Source organism: Diabrotica undecimpunctata, chromosome 3 (genome assembly GCF_040954645.1).
Source record: "Diabrotica undecimpunctata isolate CICGRU chromosome 3, icDiaUnde3, whole genome shotgun sequence".
NCBI classification, from domain to species: Eukaryota; Metazoa; Arthropoda; class Insecta; order Coleoptera; family Chrysomelidae; genus Diabrotica; species Diabrotica undecimpunctata.
This window is the reverse complement of record NC_092805.1, coordinates 112,770,523-112,785,447: the sequence shown is the minus strand read 5'-3', so window position 1 is coordinate 112,785,447 and position 14,925 is coordinate 112,770,523. Positions and strand designations below refer to the sequence as shown.

The following is a 14,925-nucleotide window of genomic DNA, read 5'->3' as shown; positions in this document are numbered from 1 at the left end:
TTGTTCATTCTTAACTTCAGGCGGTCGACATAATCTTCGCTTGCAACATGTTCTTCGGAAGGTCTGCAGCCAAACTCTAGGTCGCAGGGTAAACGAACTTCACGACCTAACATCAGGCAGGTTGGAGTCTGACCTGTAGTTTCATTCACGGCCGAGCGGTAGGCCATTAGGAATAAATGAATATGCTGGTCCCAATCTCTTTGATGTTCTGATACAACCTTGGATAGGTGTTTCCCATTGTTCGGTTCATTCTCTCGGCCATTCTATCTGATTGAGGATGCAGGGGTGTCGTTCTGGTCTTACTGACACCAATCAATTTACAAACGTTTTGGAAAAGGGTTGACTCGAAGTTTCGCCCTTGGTCGGAGTGGATCTCCAAGGGAACACCAAATCGGCTAAAGAATTCTTTAACAAGTACCTCTGCAACGGTAGCAGCTTCTTGACTTGGTATCGCATAAGCCTCAGTCCATTTCGTAAAATAATCCATGGCTACCAGGATATATTTATTTCCATCATTTGTCTCTGGAAGTGGACCTGCGATGTCGATTGCTACTCTTTCCATAGGACTACCAACATTGTACTGTCTCATGGGTGCCCTCTTTTTACCAGCTGGACCATTACTGGTTGCACACAGTTCACATTTCCGGCACCATCTTCTTACATCATCTTTACAGTTCACCCAATAGAACCGTTCTCGAACCTTTTGCAGAGTCTTCGTGATACCAAAGTGTCCACCTGATGCACCGTCATGCAACTGACGCAATACTTCTGACACTTTACTTTTAGGTACAATTAACTGAAGCTTAGTTTCTGTACCATCATCGTTCTCAAAGGTTCTATACAGAAGATCATCTTTCAGCACTAGGCAATTCCATTGGCTCCAGTAACACTTGACTTCTGGACTACATGCACTAATGTCTTGCCAAGAAGGTCTTTCACTTCGACGCATCCAATCCAATACTCTTTTTATACATGGATCATCTGCTTGAGCGTCTTGTAGCTGTTGAGGCGCCATTGCTCATTAATGACGGTGGTTCGTCTCACGGGGCAAAGTTGTTCTTCTAATTTAAGACAGTGATTACAATTTGCACTGCACGGCCGTCTCGAAAGGGCACCAGCATATGAATGAACTCTGCCAGCCCTGTGTTCGATCTCGTAATCATATTCTTGTAATCGTTCTAACCATCTTGCCATCTGGCCCTCTGGATTACGAAATTGTAGGAGCCATTTTAGAGCAGCGTGATCCGTTCGAAGAAGAAACTTTCTGCCATACAAGTATTTATGGAAATGCTCACAAGCCTTCACTACGCCTAGCAATTCTCTCCTGGTAACGCAATAGTTTCTTTCTGGTTTTGACAAGACTTTGCTAAAGTAAGCGATGACTTTCTCCTACCCATCTTGGATTTGGGAAAGAACAGCTCCTATTGCACTGTTGCTTGCATCGGTGTCCAACACAAATTTTCCTGCCTGTCTAGGGTAGCTTAAAATCGGTGCGCTGATCAGAGCCATTTGTAAGTGTTCGAAAGCTCTTTGACACTCTTCGCTCCATGTATATTCTTTGCCTTCTTCTGTCAACTTTGTTAATGGCTTGGAGATATTGGCAAATCCTTTGACAAAACGTCGGTAATATGTACATAGGCCAAGAAAACTTCTAATTTCGTGTTTATCTCTTGGTACTGGCCAATCCTTAATTGCTGCAAGTTTTTCAGGATCAGCTGTTACACCATTACTTGCTAGAATATGTCCCAAGTACTTCACTTCTCGTCGAAACAAGTGACATTTTTTCGGACTCAACTTCAGATTCGCTGCCCGCAATCGTTAAAAGACTTTTGTTAGATTATTGGCATGTTCATCGAAGGATCTTCCAACTACAATTACATCATCCAAATAACCCAGGCATGTTTTCCATGTTAGACCTCTTAAAACTGCATTCATTAATCTTTCAAATGTGGCCGGGCCATTACATAAACCAAAGGGCATAACTGTGAACTGCCAAAGCCCTGATCCTATCGAGAATGCGGTTTTTTCACGATCGGCTGGCTCCATGTCTACTTGCCAATATCCACTTTTCAGATCGAGTGTGGAGAACCAACGAGAACCAGAAAGTGTATCCAAAGTATCGTCTATTCTGGTCAAAGGATAACTATCTTTTTTAGTTACTGCATTGAGCTGTCGGTAGTCAATACAAAAACGTGTTGACCCATCTTTCTTCTTTACTAGGACTACTGGTGATGTCCATGGACTGTTTGATGGTTCAATTACCCCTTGTTTGTTCATATCTTTGATGATGTCTTCGGCTTTATCTCTTTTCGCAAATGGAAGTCGTCTAGGTTGTTGTCTGATTGGCTGAGCGTCTCCGGTATTAATTTTATGCTTTACTATGCTTGTTTTGCCATTATCCTTCTTATCCATGGCAAAAACATCTTGAAATTCTATCAGCATAGACTTCACTTTTTTAGTTCATTCATCATCAAGATCTTGGCACGTTTTAATCATCGTCTCAACAAGCTCCTTTGGATACTTAGATTTCGACGGTTTCTCATTAGTATTCATGGAACAAATCGAAGCCACGGGAACACACTGTCGGATCAAAGTTCTTTTCCTTAACTTAATAGCAGTTCCCTTTAAATTCATAACTCTTACAGGAACGACATCTCGAATTCTCATTAAAGCTTTTGCCGTTAGGAACAACTCGGCATTATTCACATCTTCGACCATCCTTAAACTTCTCTCTCGGCAGTAACCATCAGGTCTGGTCATCAAAATTTTTTCACTATTACCGGGTATTGTTACGTCACAAGTAGTTATTAAGCTGATAACATCTTCTTTGTCTTCATGAAACGGCAGATCTTCACCACTGATCTCGAGAACTCCATCTTTGACATTCAATACAGCCCCAACTTTCCTTAGAAAATCCATCCCCAATATGAACTCATCGGAGATCTCTGCAATTAATATTGTATGTTTCACTGTGGTCTGGCCAATGGATACTGACATACTAGCCTCGCCATATGTATTAATTATCTCACCAGTTGCTGTTCTAAGCTTTACTGTTGCAGGCAATAATTTAAGATGGCCTCGTACTACTTCTGGCCGTGCAATAGTTCTCGTTGCACCTGTATCTACCAAAAACGATCTACATTTATTATTGATACGACCCTCTATGTACAAGCTATGAATTCCACCTGAGGACGTAATGTTCACAGTTACTATGGGGGCTGTGTTTCTCGAGGTCGGCAGTTGCCCCTTGTTGTCGACCCGTTCTAGTTTTCCGACTGTTGTATCATTTTCTTGCAATTACAGCGAATATGACCTACGTCACCGCAATTCCAACATCTGGGCTCGCGTCTCTTCGGCATCGCGTTACGAACTACTTTTCGTACCATTTCTTCCAGACGTTCATCATTTGGTTCGTCGCCTTCTTCAATGGTTCTTACTCGATGACTCCGTGAAGTTTGACTAGCCGTTTCATGTTCCAAGGCAATAGCGAGCGCTTCATCTAGAACTTTTGGTCTTGATAGTCGTAAAGCTTTCTGTAATTCATTGTCTTTGAACCCATTGACGAAGATATCTACAGCAATTTCTTCCAACATGTTGTATGGCGCCTCTGGATAACCTAACCGCACTATACGACCAACATCTGCTTCAAACTCTTGCAAATTTTCACTTGCTCGTTGAATTCTACTTCTTAGTTGCGCCTTGTAGACTTGTTGTAGATGGGCATCTCCGTAACGTTTGTCTAGTCGAGTGAACTAGGTCTGGTAACATTTTTCTTGACCCTTAGGAATCGATCTTAGAATATCCGCACCATCTTCTTTCAGGGATTCTTCTTTCACTACCGGATCTAAGGCTATTGTGTTAACTGGTGGTAGCACTTCTGTATTAGTTATCATGCTCTCTAACTGTTTGATCTTCTCTTCTACTTTATCGAATGTTCTTGTGACTTCTTCAAATTTGTCATTGTTTTGATCACATACTTCGTCGAATCTTCTAGACATATTTTCGAATTTCTCGTCGTTTTGTCTAGCTATTTCTTTAATAGTTTGAGACGTTTCATTGAATCTTTCATCATTCTTTCGAGAAGATTCTTCAATCATTTGAGACGTTTCATCGAATCTTTTGGAAACAGTCTCGAATGTATCATCAGTTTTTTTAGAAGTTTCTTCTATCTTCATTAAAACTGCTTCTTCTGTTGACTGAAAATGGAATGTCTTTGGATCATGTCCATTCTTGTTAAGAACAGTCTTTAGTCGTTCTTGGAGTATCTTCTTGGACCCGCTGCAGTCTTCATCGCGTTCTTCCAGTTGCTCACGCAACTGTTTTACTGAAAGTTGTACTAGCAACATCTTCAGTCAGGCACACACGTACTTTTTAAATGTACTTTCGTACAAAGGACACTACCGAACTACGCGGATGTTCCCGACAAACAATACATTTCAAAAGTTCAAAAGTCTTTTTCAAAAGTCACTGCTGAATTTATTTCTTTTTATCCCACACCTGACACCAACTGTAGCGAGATTAAATAAAACGAGCGGTTCGAATTTATATAACTATATTTATTTATAAGTTTACAGTTCGGTACTCTCTTATCAACTAACTCTACTTCTAACATTGTTACCTATATATACCAAAAGTATTATGCTCGAGAATATTCTGACGTAGTCCCACCTCTAATTCGCCTACGTGACCGGTTATTCTCTCTCGCACTCGATACACCGCGAAGTTTCGAGAAGAGTATTAGAGATGCAATGCAACCGTTACCTTGGCCATGCCGAGAGCATGTTCGTAACAATATGTATAAGTCGAAATTCAATAGGATTGTCAGGTTATCGCTTAGAAATGATAGATCCTCGAGGGGTCCGAGATGAGAGACGCGTGTAGTTCAATAGTGGCGTGTATATTTTTAAAATAAGGAAAATAATAGGAAACTTGCACATAAAAATATTTTTGCGTCAACCGTAAAATTGTTAATTTATGTTAAATATATTTTGTTAAAATTTTATGTAAAAATATTATATTCAAAATATTACGTCTTAACAATTAATTGTGTAAGCCAGATGTACACACAATATTTTTATTCATTTATATTATTTTTAGTTTATGAAATATGTACATGTCTATTTTACAACATCTCAAATGCTAAATTATACTTACTTACTTAAGCCGTCCTTTTGTACCTTACAGTGTCGAGGTGCTAAATTATATTATATTTTAAATTCAAAACTTTCTCCCTTATAATAATGAAATGTCACGAATATACTTCTGGTTCGTAATAATTTGTAAAAAAACAAAACCTATCATTTATAAATATCTTTAATTCATAACAAACAAGAAAGAAAATAACTTAAAAATATAAACGAAACTTTTAGTAGTAAACGTAAGAATAACTAATAACTACTGTATCGCCTTGCATTTTCCCAATAGAATATCTTCCACTGCTTTTTATAAAATTTTCCACCGTTAAGACATCAAACTGTAGATGAATTGTTAGGTTAACCATTTGAAAAACCCTCGTTAGTCATAATATGCGTTTTAAACTAAACACGAGGTAGCATTCAAGTTGAGCAATTTCCAAGAACACAAATATAATACCTGGAAATTTTCAATTAAATACGATTAAAATGGAAATAATAGAATTCCCGAAACAACCTTGTTTTTTCTTTTTGAACTTTTATTTACAATCAATTTCTACATGAGAGTTTTAAGTAAATGTGAATGAATTTCTAAATAGGTAATAGTCGAAATAACTTAGTCGCTTTGTGATCGACTTTGAGATCGGTAGAATGTACAACATTTTTTTTTTAAATAAAATCCATATTAACATATAAATACCAACTTCTTTACAGAAAATAATAATTCTAGACCCAGCAACCTAATGTAAACTACAATTGTGAAAAACAAACTTGCCATAATAATAATAATATAGTTATTAGGTACATACCTACTTAGAAAATTATAACCAGGTAGGACGAAGGATCTCACAGGTAGTCTCTGAATGTAGCAACAAAAAATCTCTAGAACTGTACCTATTAGTTATTATTTTAAAGAAATATTTTTATTCTTAATCACTTCCTGTTGTTCATTCACTATCACTACTGTCTTCTCCTGCAGTAATGATAATGGGCTAGATAAGAACATCAACACGCGTGTCTACGTCCTACATTTTATCTTATTCTTTCTGTGTATGTTTAATGCATGACTGCCAGTTGGAAGCGGTTATATTTTGTATGGCTTGGTCTAATAATAATTTGACATCTTTTAATTTAAACGTTGTATTCTTTTGCGCTACCTCATTTTTTATTTGTGCCCATAATAGCTCGATGGGATTCAATTCACAATGATACGGTGGAGTTCTTAATACGGTGATGCCATGCTCGCGTGTCATTTCGTCTACTGCAAATCTGATATATGAACTCTTATGTTCGCGCACTATATCAAGTAATTGAACCTTTATCATGGATTCATCAAAATCTATATTTTTACTTCTTAACCAATCTATTATATCTGCCTTTCGAGATGCAGAAGTCGGTATTTTTTCCATACGACGGCTGTGATAACGTGCATTGTCCATTATAATTACCGAACCAGGATCTACAAGAGTCAGTATAGACGAAAGCCACTTTTCAAACACATCCGAATTCATATCCTCATGATTATTTCCCCTTTTTGATTGAGGTAAACACATTTAAACCATCTTGTAATAAACCTGAATCACTTCCAATGTGCGTTTTAATGAGACGTCTTCCTTTGCCCGAGGGTGCTTTTAAGCTTTTATTATTCAAGTCTTGCCATACTTTGGATTTCGTATGACCCTCATTCAACCACGTTTCGTCCGTATAATAAATTTTTTTACCAAGTCGTCTAAAATCACGAATTTTTTGCAAATATTTTCTCCGCCATATCACTAATTCGTCTCTCTCGATCAACAAACTTTTCCGATTTCTCTTCACATACCGAAAGTCCATTTCATGTAAAGTTCTTTGTAATACTCTCATGAATATTTTATTTAAAGTATCATCTGCGTCTGCATTAACTTCTCGTTGAATAGCCTGTAACGTGGGCAGTTCGTTCCTAAAATAAAATCCATGAACTTTTCTTCGGATTATACTTTTCGTACTATTGTCCAATACAATTTTTGCACGTCCTTTATGGATTGGTTTTTGGATAGGTTTGTTACCTTGAATTATTCGGAAAACCGTACGAGCCGATACTTTCGTTAAATCTCCAGACAATGCCGCGACGTCCTCTATAAGCATATCTGGATATCTTCTACGCAATCCCTCATAAACCGATTTTATCATTTGCTTTTCCACCTTTTTTTATTTTGTTTATTAACATATGTATTGCACGTTGGTTTTGATGCCATGATGTTACCCGACGGTACGCTCATGAAATACTACCACCCACCTGATTTTAATGGTTATTTGTGGGTGAGTTTTCACAATGTTGCCGTATTGCATTAAGAATATTACTTTCGAAAAGAAATAACGGTGTCCGCCTGCCTCTCTATTTTCATTCAGGGTATACCTTAATGGCACGGATAAGCTACAAGCGGTACTAAATAATAAATTTTGCAACAAGGCGAGTATACCTTCTCTAGTTCGGACTTCCAACAGATGTAACCGTCAAAAATGATAATTGAGAAGTGGATTTGTGTGCTAACAAAGAAATAAATATACAGCCGCTTACCACCGAGTGTTAACGAACTACAAAATGTCTGCCCTGACAATCCTATTGAATTTATATGTCTATTCTCAACATGGCCTCATGGATCAGACTTCTAAATAATTATTTTTTTAGAAATATAAGATAAGATTTGCCATTTTCAGACCAGAACGTATTCAAAATAAGACAAAATTTACTTTTTATATATTTCCCCATGTTTGTAGTATATAACTTGCGGCTAAATAAGTTTTTCATAAGATATTTCTTCATTGTAGTTAAGTCTTCCGATCTCTCAGTCGGAATTACTATTTTTATATTACATTTTTGGTATTTATAAATTAAGGTAATTGAATGTAATTAAATTTAAATTCAATAACAATACTTCTTCCTCTTCCTACTTTTCTTTTCCTTGGTCGTCCCAATGATCTTCTTCTATTTGGTGATTTGTCTCTTGCTATTCGTACTATTCTATTTTCTGTTATTCTTTCGATGTGTTGATTCCATTCCACTTTTCTTCTTTTGGTCCACGCGTTTATTTCCTCTATACCACACCTCGCTCGTATTTCCTCACCTCTTACTCTGTCTCTTAGAGTTTGGTTTGCTATTTTTCGTAAGACTTTCATTTCTGTTGTTTCAAGTAGTCTTTGTGTTTTCGCCGTATCTGCTCTTGTTTCAGCTGTGTACGTCATTATCGGTCTTATTGTTGATTTATATATCCTGGTTTTGTATCCGTTGTGAGGTATTTGTTTCTCCAGATTGTGTTGTTGAGACATCCTGCTGCTCTGTTTGACATGTTCACTTGTTTTTGTACTTCTTCTTCCACTTTTCCGTAGCTTGACAGTTTTATTCCCAAGTATTCAGTTTCCATCACTTGTTCTATTATTTTGTTATTTACGACTAGTTTACATAGTCTCGGTTCCGCTGATATCACTATCGCTTTAGTCTTCTCTGTTGAGATCTACAAGTTGTATATGAGCGCCGTATCTTCGAATTCTTTAATTAATCTTTGTAGGTCATCTTCATTTTCGGCTGTTATTATGGCGTCGTCGGCGTAGCATATTATCTTTATTTCCTTTTCTACCATTCTATATCCTCTTCTTTTTTAACTTTCTTTATGATTTCATCCATTATCAGATTAAATATTAATGGGCTCATCGAATCTCCTTGTCTAATGCCAGTTTCATATTTGATAGGTTGCGATAGTTTTCCTTTACATCTTACCATAGCTATGTTATCTTTATATATATTCTCAATGGTTTTTACTAAATCCAGTGATATTCTCTTTTCATATAATAAATGTATCGCGTCCCGAATTCTCACTCTATCAAACGCTTTTTTCAAATCCTTTTCTTTTATTTGTCTTATTACAAAAACTGCATCCGTGTATGATCTTCCTGTCCGAAATCCTTGTTGTTCCTCTTGCAGAGATATTCGTTCGTTTATTTTTGTCGCTATTATTCTTATTGTCAATTTGAGTGTTGTATTTAATAGATTTATTGCTCGATAATTATTGGGGTCTTTCTTATCTCCTTTTTTGAAGAAAATCACCATGATCGCTCTCCTCCATTCATCTGGTATTCTGTTCGTGGTGATTATTTTATTAATAAGAAGTTGCAGTTGTTGTACAAGGGGATCATCTCCATATTTTAAGAGTTCATTTGGTATTTGATCTTCTCCTGGTGACTTTCTGTTTTTTAATTTGTTTATTTCTTCTTTCACATCGTTTTGGGAGATTTCGGTCTTTTCCGTAGTTATTATATTTGGCGTTTCTGATAAAGGTTCTTCGTTTTGTTTTTAAACATTTCTGTCAGGAAGGCCACCCACGTATCCTCTTGTATGTGTTCTATTTCAACTAGTTCTTTTATTTCGCTTTTTTGTTGTCTTAAGAAGCGCCATATTTGTTTCTGTTATCCATAGAAATCCATCTCTAGTCCTTTCGTGAATCTTTCCCAGTACTCTGTTTTTGTTTTTCTTACCATTTGATGAGTTTCAGTTCTTATTCTTTTATATTCTTCATATGATTCATTTGTTTTCTCTGACTTATATTTTAGGAAAGCTTTCTTTTTTTGGTGACATTTTTGTTTAACCTCTAGTGTAAACCATGGTGTTTTCGTTGACCACTTTTTGTTTATTATTTTCGTTCCAAGTGCTTCTCGGGCAGCATCCAGAATATTTTTCTTAAGTTTTCTCCAGCTAGTCTCTACATTGCTTTTATTTTCGATATTCTTCATTTGTATTTTCTGTTCTAGCCTTTTTTGATATAATGATTTTATGGAGTCATCTCTTAAATTTTCTATTTTTATTATTTTCTCTGAATTGGTTTGTTTAAGCTTCTCTTTCCATCTTTCATTTAATCTAATTTTACCAAGTACCAAATAGTGATCGCTTCCCACATTGGGTGACGTCAAACTTCTCACAACCACTATCTGTTTATGGTGAATATTTCTGTTTGTGACCACATAATCTATCATTGATTTATGTCCTCTTGTATTTTCAAAATTCAACACAAATACACGTTTGAAAATACAATAATAATACAATAATCATCATCATCATCATCATCATCATCCAGTCTTTATTTATCAGGTCCACTGCTGGACATAGGCCTCCCTTAAACTCTTTCATTTTTTGCGATTGTGTGCTCTTTGTTGCCAATTTTTCGTGATACGCCTGATGACGTCAGCCCAACGTGTAGGTGATCTTCCTCTACTACGTTTGTCTGCTCTTGGCCTCCAATGTGTAATTTTACTCGTCCATCGTGAGTCATGCATTCTCGCTACATGGCCTGCCCAATTCCATTTAAGTTCCGCTATGCGTTACACAACATCAGCAATACTCGTTCTTCTTCGCAGATCTTCGTTTTTTATTCGGTCCCCCAATGTCACTCCTAGTATAGATCGTTCCATTCGTCTCTGTGCCACTCTCAATTTCAAAGCCGTAGTCATGGTTAGAGTCATAGTTTCCGCCCCATAGGTCATGACCGGTAATACGCATTGGTCAAATACTTTTCTTTTGAGGCTAATTAGTATGTTGGCCCTAAATGTGTCTCGCAGTTTTCCAACGGCTGCCCACGCTAAAGTAATTCGTCTTTGGATTTCGCATGTTTGGTTATCCCTGCTTAATCTTATTTCGTGACCGAAATACGTATATTTTTCCACCAGTTCTACCACTTTGTTTTGAATAGTTAAATGATTATTGGAGACCATATTTGTCATAAACTTAGTTTTGGACAAATTCATTCTGAGGACCACTTTCGAACATGCAAAGTCCAATTCATTTAACATATCTATACAACAATATATAATACAACAATAATAAATTTAAATTGAAAATTACTCGTATCAGTAATGGTGATGTTGATGATGCAATATTGTTTACACTAAACTATGATTCACTTTGATTTTTGGTAGTACCTTGTTCTAGCTGTTATGGATACACATTGGTGTTTGTCAGGTTTTACATCTGCCATACTGTTACGTTTGGTCCGATAGAATTCTTCACTTTTAAATCACCATTCTCTTGTTTTTTCATCAATAAAGGCATAATTTTCTACTGATACATTTTAGGTGATTTTTGATTTTTTTTTCAGACTACCTTTTTTCTTTCATTTTCGCTACCACTCAGATATTTTCTAGAACTAGAACAGCAGCACTTATCGGTCTTTATATATGGTTTTACCTTTATCACCTTATTCATTTTCCTACCTCCACTATTGTTACGTAAATAAAATTATTTTTAACATCTAATAGTTTTTCCTTACTAACTTGTCATCAAATAACATCATTAAATTATCTTGTAGCATTTTAGTTTCACTTCGTATATTATAAAACACCGAAATAGGTTCTTAATCTTTTTGCGCCTCTGAGATTAATAATCTAAACCTTTTGGAGTCTCTTTATAATAAACAAGGTGCTCTTTTGTTTGATCTTGGTTCCGTCTAGATATTTACGCAGGAAATAAACAAGAATCTTTCCGCTTATACCTATACCGATATTTTAAGGATGACGTCAATTCTCGTTGGACCGGCCGCGAGAGCGGTCGCTTTCATTGTGGAAGTCCGAATTCGGTCATCGGGTTTACGATGTTAGCAGCCGTGAGAGCAAGTCAGGGTCTGGACACGTAAACACCGTTTTCGTGTGGTTTTGATAAACTGGCAAAGTTTCCCTAAATTCCATGAATTTTGGTGAGAAGAAGTTGATTTGAGCTCAAAATGTCATGTGGTAATCTTTGTAATGTGAGTTAATCACCGTTTGTTATAAGCTGTATCCTGTGACAGGATTTGATAACAGCGTCTGAGGACTAAGTAAGCCCACATGGTTTTAAGTGGAAAATGAGTAGCCGAGTTTGAAGAATCACATATTGTTATCATCCAGGATAACCCGAAGTCCAATTTTTGTATTTGATTTCTCCCAGGATTTGTCCGGCCTTCATTTTGTGTCTGCCGTGGTTCGGATCTAGATTGTTTGAAGTTTGTGGATCAATGTTTTTTGTTCAAATCTAAGGTAATAAACTTTTTTAACAATTTAAAAAGAAATAATTAGCCAGTGAAACAAGTAGTTTTGTTAAATTTTTCTAAATAAATATTTTTATTAATACACTAAGATTTGCTCTCATGTCTGAGAAATTTTCTAAAGGACGAAGACGACAGCGAATGGCTTTTTTCAATTTATCCCATAACTCCTCGATCAGATTGAGATCTGGGCTGCATACGGGTCATTCCAATATTATCAATATAACCTCATTAACCTCGTCCAGATATTCATTTACAATATGGGCAACCTGAGGTCTAGCGTTATCGTGCATTAATTTAAACTGGTTCCCAATAAATGGAAAAGTTCCCAATAGATGCAAATGGAACTACCATATCTTGGAGATCTTCTCCAATGTAGACACGGGCAATCATAGCTCCATTTTCAATTAATACAGGATCGGTACGTGATTAACTACAAATGACTGCTCAAATCATAACGGAATCGCCATGATATGATATTTTATCTGATATGGCGCAGTCAACAAATGCTTTATTTTGACATCTCCCGATGACCCGTAAACGCACTCCCGATCATCGGATGAACTTAAACAAATCCTTGATTCGTTAGTGAATAAAAAGTTATACCATTATTGTATAATCCAGTAGATATGCAATCTTGCAAACACCAGTCGCTGCTGTTGATGCCGAGGAAATAGGTGTGGTGCTGTCACCAACCTTAGTGAATGAAGCCCAACTTCTGCCAATATTCGTCGTATCGTTTTTTCACTTAAATTTACTTAACGTACAATTTGTAGTTGATTTCTTAGAGATACAGCAGTATCTCTTCGATCTCTCAAGGATCTTACAACGACAAAACGATCATCAGCTGCAATAGTTGATCTGCTCCTGCAAGAGCGTTGGCGTCTTGCGAAATTGCCAATCTTAAGATAGCTATTCCAAGTATCTCGAATTGTACAACTTGGAAACCCCAAAGTTCGTGCCACGTAACTTTTGGTATCACAATTCTCTATTAAAACTAGAATTCGAGCCACGTCTGCTACTGTTAACACCATGATGATAAATAAGTTATTTTTTTTTCTGTCACTGTCATTTTGCTGACACTTTCATTTTACAAATGAAAATGTAAATTGCTATAACTATCATTTAATTTTTATCGACATGTTATGCAAGATATTCATGTTTACGAGTCAATCAGTGTTTTTATTTACATTCAATTGTGCAGCTCTTACTCGAGATACTCGGATAATTCAAAAAACAAAATAAATTAGATATTAGAATAGAATTAGATAAAAAAAGAAAACAGAATAATTAAAGTTAGGAGAAAATACAACGCTTCTATTCACCCCTATATACTGCCCCATCTAAGCAAAAATTGTTTATTACCAGAATAATAAACGATTCAATACATGTACCTACAAACTGATGCAAGATTCTGGAAAATATAAATACAAATAAAAAAGTTATAAATTGTCTAACTAAATACAAAAATTTTTAGTGGCGGAATTTTGTGTCGGGGAGTGAATATTATAGGCACTGATTCATTCAGCCATGCTATATTTGCGAAATACTTTGGCATCGAATTTTTTGCATTCTTTACATATAGGCGTTTGCTGCAACAAACAGTTTTCATATTTCTTTTGACGCCCAAAACCATTATTTAAATAATTCACTTCATAGGATCACACACTAAAATCTTTTTTAAAAACAAATGTTTTTTTTTTAGGCACCTCAAGCTCTCTATGGCATTATTTCTCCTCCGAAAAAATTTCCACATATGGTACGTATACTTGAAGTATTTTTTTATTATTTAATTTTAAGTTTATTTATATACAGGGTGATGTGATTAATTAAGAATGTCCAATCTCTAGGTTGTAGATTCTATACCTCAAAATATGATGATTCTGCTCAACATATCTTATACAAATATTACTAGTTTCCGAGATACCGAGTGTTTAAAGTTTAAATATGGATTTTAATTTTCGCAATAATGTTTGTATGTTTTCGTAATTTCTATTTAAAAATTGGCAACTTTACGTTTTTTTTTTTTGAAAAGATGATTGCTAATTTAGACTCTAATTTAGCGTTGCTCCAAAAGGGGCTAGTTACACTTGGTTGTATTAAGTAAATCAAAACAATTTTTTTCGGTTGAACTATGGGTAAATAAAAAAAAGTATGAAAAATGTTAAATTCTATAAAAAGTAGTTACTCTTGTTTGATTCATGTAATTTAATCGGTTTTTGAGTTGTTTGCTTCTAAAACCTCCAATAAATTTTAATTTAGCAATAAAAATTTTATTCTCTAACCTTTGAACTGACAACCAATTTAAATGGACCACTGTATTTAGATTTTCTTCAAGAATATTTACACGAATTATTAGCGCCTATACCTCTCCACTTATGTCAAAACATTGTGGTTGCTACAATCATATTATTCTTTAGAATTTCGTCAATACTTAAATTAAAAGTTTTCGCATCGATGTATTGATCGTGAAAGTGAGTTTGCTTGGTCATCATTAAGAACATTTTAAACATTTTTTTATTGCAAAATTACAATTCATTTACTTTTTAGAAGCAAATAACTAGATAACTCCGCCTGGGATAACTGTTGGGTGGATCGAGTAGCTTAACAGTCTTTCTTGCTGGTCCCAAGCCCGGATAAAGGAGAAGGGTTAAGCGGAAAGTTAACAACCTGCCCTTATAAAAAACAGTCTGTTACGAAAACTGCAAGTTTACCTCGGAATCGAACAGATACATATGGAAAACGACAAT

At 35.8% G+C, this 14,925-nt stretch overlaps 1 protein-coding gene across 11 annotated transcripts in view; it reads left to right on the top strand.

Annotated features, from left to right (window-relative positions):
• The window catches only part of LOC140437236 (clotting factor G beta subunit-like), a 227,683-nt gene that overhangs the window by 190,630 nt on the left and 22,128 nt on the right, over positions 1–14,925 (top strand). For all 11 annotated transcript variants that reach the window (XM_072526626.1, XM_072526625.1, XM_072526624.1 and 8 more), the window contains one exon: positions 13,881–13,934. In XM_072526626.1, the coding sequence (XP_072382727.1) occupies positions 13,881–13,934 (54 nt within the window). The remainder of the gene's footprint in view (positions 1–13,880; positions 13,935–14,925) is intronic.